General features: G+C 36.7%; 2 protein-coding genes across 3 annotated transcripts; one reads left to right on the forward strand and one right to left on the reverse strand.

The window, feature by feature from the left end:
* The first annotated feature begins 1813 nt into the window (after positions 1-1813).
* Positions 1814-6403, forward strand: LOC137722299 (glutamate--tRNA ligase, cytoplasmic). 2 transcript variants are annotated; one of them, XM_088692922.1, is made up of 6 exons: positions 1984-2311; positions 2420-2661; positions 3015-4135; positions 4378-4842; positions 5232-5446; positions 6066-6403. In XM_088692922.1, exons 1-6 carry the CDS (start codon positions 2172-2174, stop codon positions 6085-6087), a joined length of 2205 nt encoding a protein of 734 aa, XP_088549048.1. In that variant the 5' UTR covers positions 1984-2171; the 3' UTR covers positions 6088-6403. The 2 variants fall into 2 exon arrangements, with proteins under 2 accessions (XP_068317366.2, XP_088549048.1); XM_068461265.2 differs by lacking the exon at positions 6066-6403 and having other exon boundaries at positions 1814-2311; positions 5232-5582.
* A 170-nt stretch (positions 6404-6573) lies between these two features.
* On the reverse strand, positions 6574-8633 carry LOC137722300 (germin-like protein 5-1). Its single transcript, XM_068461266.2, has 2 exons — positions 8456-8633; positions 6574-7294 (listed from the first exon to the last, which is right to left on the reverse strand). The coding sequence occupies exons 1-2, from the start codon at positions 8562-8564 to the stop codon at positions 6750-6752; spliced, it is 654 nt and encodes a 217-aa protein (XP_068317367.2). The 5' UTR covers positions 8565-8633; the 3' UTR covers positions 6574-6749.
* Between the last annotated feature and the right edge of the window lie 2472 nt (positions 8634-11105).

Genomic DNA, 11105 nt, shown 5'->3' on the forward strand with positions numbered 1-11105 from the left:
TGCAGAGACAGCTATACGGTGGTGCTACTGTAGTGCTATGGGAGTGGCCTGAGACTGCAATTCGTATACGGAAAACCGCAGAGCAGTGGCACTGTGACTATGAATTTGGGATTTTTAGTTGTGATTTTGGGAGAGATGAAGGGAGAAGGAGAAGGGGAGAAGAACAGGAGAAGGAAAGGGGGAATGAATGCAACGGGAAGAAGAAGAAACTGGGGAAGCGAGAAGGCAGCGTCGAAAGGAAGAGAGAAAAGGGTTTTATGTAGGGTTAAAATATTTCTAGCGGCTCAAACCGACATCACTCTTTTATGTGTAAAGAATATAATTAAAATCTGTCGGCTAGAACTGACATCCTCTTTTTCGTCTGAAAAAATGGTGGGAAATATCCCACCCAAAATTTTATCACACGAGATATGTATTTAAAAAAATAAAAACACCAACCTGTCAGCTACAACCGCCAGGACGTTTGAAAATATTTATAAAAAAAATATACTGTCGGGTAGAAGTGCAAGAAATAGCTCCTTAATCAACATTAACTTTATGTCGCTTAAAAGCGACACTATTCCCTTTTTATACGACACCATCATTTAAAAAATTAAAAACTATGTCGGTTATAAGTGACATAGACAATCTATGTCAGTTAAAAATTGAAAACTTTGTCGGTTTTGTCCAACATTAACATTCTATGTTGGTTATAACCGACAGTACTTCCAACACCATGTAAAGAGGCTGTCGGAAATGTCTTATATGCCAGTATATTATATAAAACCGACACCAGTCTCCGACATAATAAGCCACTTTTGTAGTAATGTATCTTAGGGAAGAAGGCAAGTCAACCTTCTTGATATCCGTGGAACTCGCGGCTGCATACAAGATGAAGCCCTAAGACAATTTTCAACGGCAAACGACACCGATCCTCAAGTGTGCATACAACCAACCTAAAAGGCGTGAGAGTTGAACGTTGTATCTTTGACATGCCTTGTAGTTTCAAGTAACACATCCTTCTTCCGTTGGACCATTTGTATCGATTTAACCTGTAAATGCGCATGTCTGTCCCGTGTTCTTTAAGTGGTCTTTGGCTTGTGACGGATTTTGCAGAACTTGAGAGCAATGTGTGAAGAATAATTGAAAGAGAAAATGGTGAAAGATTTTGGAATTTCTGCTGAGGATGAAGTTTGTAATTGTCCGTAATTTCATGTTTTTGGCTTTGTTTTAGCTTAAGTAATAAAGGTACTTTGGTCACGGCTCATCTTGGATTCGATGTCAGGAGCTGGTGAATATCACGATGGTGACATAAAAAAGCTGAAATGTTTAGATAAGTCTTTCAAACCTCTAAAAAAATGGACTGTCGTGATTTTATCACTAGCTAATCCTATTTTTAAAGAAAAATAAAATAAAAAGACGTTGGTCGTTCAAATGATTGGACTGTTTTTATTGATCTCAACATGTGACAAGATTTAAATGGTGGAAAAATTGGGAAAATCTAGCATTAAAGAAAACAAATTTGCTTAAATCCCAAGCATGTAGCACTATAGTCCACTCATAAAGTAAGAATTAATTCCATTTTTCACTTACAGACGTAAGCGTAATCATATTAGTTGAAATAAATGTGCTCTTTGTATGTGCCAATATCCGACCATTCATTTTAAACAGAGTTATCTATGGCTTCACTTCGTCTTCATCTATTTTCACTCTCATTTTTCCTTTATTAAAATGAAAAACGAGCAAAAAAAGAAGTAATGAAAAACAAAAATGTCAGTATGGATAATACTGTCTTCTTAAATCCTAAATCTTTCTCTCTCCCACCCACTTTTACAGGACTAGGATTCTCTCCGTCTTTTCATTACCTTCTATCCTCTCCTCTTACATTCTTTTATTTTAAAAAGAAGTAATATAAGATATTGATGTGATTTAATCGTTATCATTCAAATAGGAGGGGAGGTAAAAAAAATGGGAGAGAGAATCCTACACCACTTTTATAATTGCGATTCTGCGACGGCCCATTAGTTTTGAGTTTTAGGGTTTTAGTGTGCCCACCGAATCAGTTCTGTCTGGATTCGCACATCGTCGCCCTCGTTCGTCCTTTCTCTCTTCATCTCGTCTTCTTCGTTCAATTCTAATCCAGCAATCAAGCAACTAGTCCAGGAGCAAAATCTACACCTTGGATTTTGACGATGGAGATTAAGGTTGTTTCGTTCCCCGCCGAGAACCCTCCGCTCGCGGAGCTCGTCGCGGCCAAGCTCGCCGGGATTTCTCTCCCAACCGACGCCTCTCTCCCTCCTCATTCCCCTTATTCTTTTCAGTTCTCCAATGGGTAAACCCTAAACCCTATTACTTTTCTCCGATTGGTATTTTTTTATCAGTCATTTGTTATTTTTTTGCGAAGGGTTAAATTAGATGTTGAATGCATCTGTGGATTTAGGTTGAAATTACATGGAAAAAATGTACTTCTTCGATATATGGGTCGGATTGCGAAATTGTATGGGGAGAATGCATTAGAAGCTGGGAAGATTGATGAGTGGCTTGAGTACGCGCCTGTGCTCTCACAGGGTTCTGCGTTTGAGATTGCTTGTAAGCATTTGGATGAATATTTGGGAAGCAATACTTTTTTCGCCAATCAATCTTTGTCGATCGCTGATATCGCAATCTGGTCCGGTCTTGCAGGTATAGCTTTGATTCCCTTACGGTTTGTTGGTCGTTGTTTATGATCTTTTTTTTAGCATGATTATGAAGAAGTAGAAATTTGAGGACAAGTAACATAAATGCAAGTGCTTTTTGGGTCTTTGGGACTGCTTCTGTAAAATGTACTTCTGCTCGAGAGCGACTCTGCTAGACGTGCTTTTATTGCAACCATTGTTAATTTTTATCAAAGGAGGTGCTTTCTGAAGGAGCACCTAGCAGGTGTTTTTTTCCAGAAAGTGCTTCCATGACCCAGAAGTGCTTTTTAAGTTAATCTATCAAACGTTGGCTGCCAGAAAGGCAATCTCAAACCGGCCCTAATACGTGTTTCTTTGCAGGAACTGGGAAAAGATGGGAGAGTTTGAGGAATTCAAAGAAGTATCCAAACCTTTCTCGGTGGTTCAATTCCCTATTAGCCGGATATGGTGATGCTCTGAATGAAGTCACTGCTACCTTCATCGGCAAGAAAGGCTCAGGAAAGCCAATTGCAGCTAAAGCAAAAGGCAATCAGGCTGATCCACAGTCAAAGGGTGCAAATGGAGATGCATCTGAGAAAGGTAAAGCAGGAAGCAAACCAACATTTGAAGTAGATCTTCCTGAAGCAGAGGTTGGGAAGGTTCGACTGAGATTTGCGCCAGAACCCAGTGGTTATCTTCACATTGGGCACTCAAAAGCAGCGTTATTGAATCAGTATTTTGCTCAACGGTATCAGGGTCAGCTTATTGTGCGGTTTGATGATACAAATCCTGATAAAGAAAGCAATGAGTTTGTGGACAATATTCTCAAGGATATTGAGACTTTGGGTATCAAGTATGAAAAGGTTACCTATACTTCAGATTACTTTCCTCAGTTAATGAAAATGGCCGAGAATTTGATTCGCCAGGGTAAAGCATATGTTGATGATACGCCACGTGAAGAGATGAAGAAAGAAAGGATGGATGGCATTGAATCAAAATGTAGAAACAACAGTCTAGAGGAGAATCTTAAATTATGGAATGAGATGATTGCTGGGTCTAAGAGGGGTAGGGAGTGCTGTGTCCGTGGGAAGCTGGATATGCAGGATCCAAATAAATCTGTCCGTGATCCAGTTTATTATCGTTGCAATCCAACACCACATCATCGGATTGGGTCCAAGTACAACTTATACCCAACTTATGATTTTGCCTGTCCATTTGTTGATTCCATAGAAGGTATCACACATGCACTTCGATCTAGTGAGTATCATGATCGCAATGCTCAGTACTATCGAGTTCAAGAGGACATGGGACTGCGAAAAGTTCATATCTATGAATTTAGTAGATTGAACATGGTTTATACGCTTCTCAGCAAGCGCAAGCTATTGTGGTTCGTTCAAAATGAGAAGGTTAGTGGATGGGACGATCCTCGTTTTCCAACTGTCCAAGGAATTGTGCGCAGAGGTCTCAAAGTTGAAGCTTTAATACAATTCATTCTTGAGCAGGTAAGACACTAGTCTGTCGTAGTATTATGCATAAAGAAGTTATGAGCTATGCCTATAACATATACATACATATATATATACACATATATATATATATACATATATATATATATACACATATATATATAATGCCCGACCAATGCTTCTTATTATGTCCTTAATTGTTTTTCCATACTCGGTACTAGTTTGTGTACATAAGATGAAAATTCAATTTATACACCCTTCTGAATGATTACTTTTAGGGGGCTTCGAAAAATCTGAATCTCATGGAATGGGACAAACTCTGGACTATTAATAAGAAGATAATTGATCCTGTATGCCCAAGACATACTGCCGTCATTGAAGAGCGCCGCGTGTTGTTGACCCTGACCAATGGTCCTGAGAAACCGTTTGTCCGCATCATTCCTAGGCATAAGAAGTATGAAGGTGCTGGGGAGAAGGCAACAACATACACAGGGAGGATATGGCTAGACTATGCTGATGCGGAGGCCATCAAAGTAGACGAGGAAGTAACCTTGATGGATTGGGGGAATGCCATAGTTAAGGGAATTGAGAAGGACGAAGACGGAAATCTCAAACTCACAGGGGTCTTGCATCCCGAGGGTTCTGTTAAGACCACAAAATTGAAGCTCACCTGGCTCCCTGAATCAGATGAGCTTGTTAAGCTCTCATTGATGGAGTTTGATCATCTGATAACAAAGAAGAAGGTACGTGCCAATCAACAAATGTGAAGTTTTTGTTCTTAGCGTATTACTAATCAATTAGTCTGTCGATTGTAAAACACCTTGAATTTTCTTTTCATAAGGATGGGAAGGGAACTTGGGGTTGGGGTAGTTTGTTTAACAGCCTGATGCTTAACTCAGTCACAAAGGATGCTTCATATGTGTACCTTTAATTGTAGTGTATGGAAGATTTCATGTTTGAGGGGGAAATATGCGGAGTTTATCTCGAAAATCATATTATAAGATAGAAATATAAGTGATAAAAGACCGATCTGAGCAAAACGTTTTAGCTGATTCTTTTTTTTTTTCTTCTGTAAGTGATGTAATATGTACAGGCTGAGTTACATATTTGTTTTTGTAACTTGTGATTGCAGCTCGAAGAAGATGAGAATTTCGTTGATGTTGTTAACCCATGTACCGAAAAGGAGACTGCAGCACTTGGGGATTCCAACATGCGAAATCTCAAGCGTGGGAATATTTTGCAGCTCGAGAGGAAAGGATATTTCCGATGCGATGTTCCCTACCTCAGGCCGTCAAAGCCCATTGTTCTATTTGCAATCCCCGACGGCAGGCAGCAGACTGGATTGAAGTAAAACCTTTACCTTTTTATCGTGTTTTCTACATTGCTGTTCTAGACACGTCTTAACTGCATTATGTATTGTTGGTTACATTTCGGTTTAGTACTTCTAATTTTTATGGAAATGCAGTTTATCTTTGTGTTTGAACTGGCTGTCGCATTGTTGATTTCTGCACTCTTTTTTAAGTCTTTGAATTGAACAGATCAAAAGAGAATCAAGAGGAGTGCAGAAGGAGAAAATAGGCGTGCGGAAATCATATTCCCACCAGAATATAGTATAGTTAATACATCATCATAGTTTAAACGTTAATTTAAAATAAATAGGCCCATGCTGAAACGTTACCATGATAATTAAACAATAGTTAGTGTCATTAGCTGCAACTAATCATGGTTTTAACGCTAGAATATTAAGTTTAGGCTTGTTTTATCATATCCAACCTTCTAACATATTTAATCATCTTTCTCTGTTCTCATTGTTGTGAAGTGGTTTATATGTAGTCATCTTTCTGCCCTTAGAAAACATATTATCCACCTAATCTCCCCCAACCATGCTGATTATTCTTTCTTAATTATTGCCTACATGCCCTTCTTTTATTGTTTCGTTTTGGGTTTAACTAATGGTCCCTCCCAGATCGCCCGGATTCCACAAGTGAATAGAAAGTTGGATCTACCTCGGATCTTATCTAAATAGCCCCATTTATCCTCTTGAGTAGAAGTTTGGTTTCAAACCAGGGTTTGAACAAGAGAAGTAGGCCATGCTAACGTGCCTTGGATGATCCACATCTCAAGTTAGGTGCTTATGAGTACATTGACTTTTACCTGAGGTTGGAGGATGCTTTGAACATTTTTTTTTGAAAAAATTATTATTAAGGGCAAGGAAAGTTCCGAACCTGGAACGCATGGCGGAAATCCAAAATCTTATTTACTAAAATATTAGACCATATGCAACTTAGAGTAGCGATTCTAACACTTCGATTTTAGTATCTGGCACTTAAAATCGAGTTTTCCTTATTTTTCCTTACCCAGGATGTGAGCGTCGTACGCTAAACCGGGAGTCTCAGAATTGCTACCCTTGAACTTGTAACTCTTGAAAAATCCAAAGGGTTTGCTGACTTTCTAGTTAGAAAATGGGAAATGTATGTAGCAAAGACTTTTATTTATAGTGTGAGATTTAGGTGAGGTAGGCAGCTGATTTGAAGACTTGAAGAACAAAACATGTAACAAATTTGGACTAATCAAAGAGAGAAAATACAACGATCATCACCCCCTTCCATCAAATTACAAAACAAACGCAACTCAGAACCCAAAAAGCTCTCTAGGCCTTCGGTGCTAGCTTAGACTTGATTTTGTTAACCTCCTTGGTTCCCACCTTGAACGTCTTGGTCAGCACATCATCTGGCACCTCCGGCGTGGCAGCGAACAACGTGAGGGCGATGTTCTGGGTGCCCTGCAGCTGAGAGTTAAACGCGGAAATCACCGAAGCCGGACTCTTCCCATTGTTGTTCTGGAAGTGAACCAACCCTTTGGGGAACACAAAGACTTCACCTTGCTTAATAGTTTTGCTGATGAGCTTGTTTGCTGTGGTGATAAATCCAACGTCCAATACTCCATCTAGAACGTAGACAATTTCTGTGGCTCTGGGGTGAGTGTGGGGTGGGTTAATTCCGCCGGGGGCATAGTCAATTCTGGCAAGCGAAATGCCGAGGGTGTTGAGGCCGGGGATTTTTTCGACATTGGCTAAAGTCACCAAGGAGCCGAATGTGTTGTTGGTGAGGCCTGGTTTGGCTAGTCCGGTGAAGAAAAAGTCCTCTGCTGTTGCATTTGCTGCGTCCTTGCAGACGAATCCATTGACTTTCACCGCTGTGTTATATACCACAATTCACTTGGATTAAGCAAGAAATTGTACTAAAACTGATACTTAATTTCCTGAAATCATGAATCATGAATTGGGTTTATTGTTAATCAGGTTCTAGTGTATTAGTGGATCAATGTGATTCTTTGTTGGGGGCTAATTAGGGTTCTTATTACTCGGAACCTTGGATGCAAGTGAGGATGGTCTTAAACCAACCGAACTACAAGCTCCTTGCAGAAACATGATTAGTAGGCTCAACAACAATAAAGTGAGAGAAAATTAAGCTAATCAAAGGATGACCCCAAGCCAACAAGACTCTCTGTTGTGCAAGAGTCGAGTAATCAAATCATGGATTTTTCTTAATTTTTTCCAGAAATCATGGTTTGGGTTTACTTAATCAGCTTCAAGTATATGTTTAATGGCTGAATGAGATTAATTATTAGGATGAGGATCCCATCCGGATCCAAATGATGGGGATCCTAGGGATCTGCATATCGTAGTCGTTCATTGTATATCGTGCGGTTAGAAATAATTTGAATTTTATTATTTAAAATTAGGGAATTGTTATTAGCACTCCAAAATTCTCATTTGGCACTCCAAACTTTCTATAATTAGAAAGAAAAATACACTTGTGAAAAGTATAGAATGCGATTTTTAGAATGCTAATAACAGTTTCTTAAAATTAAACACAAATAGTACCTGATGAAAACTCACCGCACAATATACAATAAACGGCTAGGATGTAATGATTCCTAACATCCCCGCTATTTAGATCCGGATGGGATCCTCATCCTAATTATTGGGGACAATTAAGGACATGATTACCAGACATAAACACAATAAAGTGAATAACCAGCAAAAGAATTATAAATAAAAGAAAAGCTAAGAATATTAACGCAGCAAGTTACAGAAAAGAATAAAGAAAATACCAAATCTCTCCTGAAATCATTAGAACATGAAAAGTTGCTAATGAACAGGGTCAACTTGTAATTTGCAATAATTGAGGGGACAAAGAAAAGTGGCAACTTTAGCTTTTTAATTTTATTTTCTTCTGTTCTTTTGACATGAATTTCTGTGTTCACTTTTAGCACTAGAATACTGAAACACTGGAAATATAGATGAAGAATTGATGAAGAAGAAGAAGAAGAAGAAGAAGAAGAGGAAGTTACCGGCGGTGAGGTCGGCGACGCAAATGTCCTGAAGCATGTCGGGATCAGCGGCAGAGCTGCCTAAGACGGTGGCAAAAGCCACAAGAAAGAGAGCAAAGACAGCCGCCATTGGTGGTGGTGCTAATTAGAAAGAGGAAGAGAAGAGTCTGGATGTGTGAATGAATAGGAAATGATTGGTAGGATTAGTATTTATAGCAAAGGAGTAGGTGAAAGTTGAAGCCTTTGGTACGTACTGTGGTAAATATTATAAGAAAACTTAGAGCTGTTTGGTATCGTATTGAAAAGTTTCGTCATTTTTCAAAGATTAATGTTTAAAAGATTATATTTGTAGAAAAATTTGCGAACAAAGTAATGTGTCAAATTTCATAATTTGCAAACATCGGGAAAGCAAACCTAACATGTGCTTAGAAGTAACTGAGTTACTTCTCATATTGTTAATTAATCTTACGGTAAAAATCTAATTTCTTTTATAAATCAAAACAAGTTGTCATACTTATGAACGTAAACTTTAACAACAACACGTGCTCCACGATACGCGATTTGCAGAAATCGCTTTTCATAATTGAAACTGTTGCTGAAGCTGGTAATATTTGTTGTCGACGTTGTGAGTGAAGGTAAAGGTAAAGCATGAGGCATGCCCCCAAAGCAACGTCATGACATAAGAGTCCTTGACCATCTATCTGCTTCTTGAGCAAACCGTTGACCCCATTTGCAGCCATTTGCGCCTCCACCGGATCTTACCCTCTTGTCTTTGTTTTTGTTTATTTTTAGTATTTTTGTCTCTATGCATCTTTATTTATTCTACTAGTAATTGTACACAGTGAGATGTACTACACAATTTCATATATCAAAAGTTTAACTCCTCGTTTGAAAGTCGTTAATTTGATTTTCTGGCAATTACAATTTAATAAGTGTGTATAATTTTTTTATTTATATTTTTTTATGTATTATTTAATACGTTTTTGCGATATTTTGTAATGAGAATTAATTGTTATGTAGCAAATATTCGGCCGAAATTTTGGAGCATCTCTTTTCTCCTCTAAGAGAGATGTCAAATTTTAAACATCAAAATGATATTTGATGACTCATGGGGCAATTTGATATTTTGTACAATTTTTTGCTCCACTTAATATGCTAAATAATATGTCTGAGATCCAATTATTGAGACAACCAATCAAATACTTGAACACACAACAACATTTATTATATATTGCATTAGATCCCTTAGAAAATCATTTAATAAATTTGACAGTAAAAGACTTTGTCTTCAATTAACTCAGTGTCACGTAAGAAATTGAAAGCTCGGTTGGAGAGGGTCTGTTGCTATTTTTTACTATTATTTATCTACTTGGCATTTGTTGACATCTCCTTTAAAAATTCTATTAGCAACCTAAATATGAAAAGTGAGAGAAATTGGAATACAAAGATTCACACTGTATTGTCATCTCGGAGCTTTATATTCATTCAATATGAGCTAACCCTAAATCTTACTTTGTTTTTTTTATATAAACTCAATGACATATGTAGTGACACATCATTCATGATATTATTGCTTTGAATTTGACCTTTTGGTAAGTTTTTGGTTCCCAATAAGCAAGTTTTTTTTTTTTTTTTTTTTTTTTTTTTTTTTTTTTTTATAGATATAATATTATCTATATTAAAAAGTAAGACAGTTAGCTAAATCTCACAATGGGATAGTTATATTAATTTTATTCAAATTTGCTTTCAACTGAACTTAAGATCTCTCACTTACAAGTAAAAAAAAAATTATAACTAGACTTTAGTACTAAGCGGTTGTATTTTTTTTTCATTACGCTGTAGTTTTTTTTCCAATAGATAATTAAGTAGGAGGGTTTTCAATTCATGGAAGGGGATAGATTTGATCATTTGAGTAAATACCAGGTAAAGGTTACGAGCCACCTCATTCTATTATGTTCTATTCTTTAATTGACCATTTAACTTCAATCTGATGAGTAGACAATATTGCCTTCTTTTTGACTTATGGTTTTACACTCGTTCACTTCTTTTACTTTCTCACAACTGATATCGACATATAATATACTTATTAGTAAATATTTTATATATATATATATATTTATAGATCTATTCTTATGATATTTTAACACATATTTTATTGTTATAAAAAATAGTGCATATGTTATTTAATTTTTTTTAAATTTTTTTTTAAAAATAACACGTGTTATTTTTTTAATTGGACCAATCAGAAAATGATTATGTATGTTCGACAAAAAAAAAAAATTGTCATGAAGTTGAATTTCATTAATTTTGTCATTAGTTGTTCTTAACCTTACAAAAATAAATAATTTGTCCTTTTGTTTTTATATTTCCAATTAAGTTGGTACAGCTAAAAATTTCTTATAATAATGTCATTACAATATATTATAAATAAAAATGTTCTCTTGATCATTTCGTGACCATGATCAAAGAATCCATGACCACTCATTATTAGATCTGATATTACGAGTTGTATAAATTTAAATGTGCTTTCAATATCAAATCCAATGCAATGCGACCATGTAATATTAGTCATCACATGAATTAGACAAAGTGACTCACATAAATAAATTCTAAAACTAAGCGTTTTGGAAAAGTATACAAGTTTATTCTTTAACAAACTTGACGCTGCTAA

Source organism: Pyrus communis, chromosome 4 (assembly GCF_041283825.1).
Source record: "Pyrus communis isolate YQ-2024b chromosome 4, ASM4128382v1, whole genome shotgun sequence".
Classification (NCBI taxonomy): Eukaryota; Viridiplantae; Streptophyta; class Magnoliopsida; order Rosales; family Rosaceae; genus Pyrus; species Pyrus communis.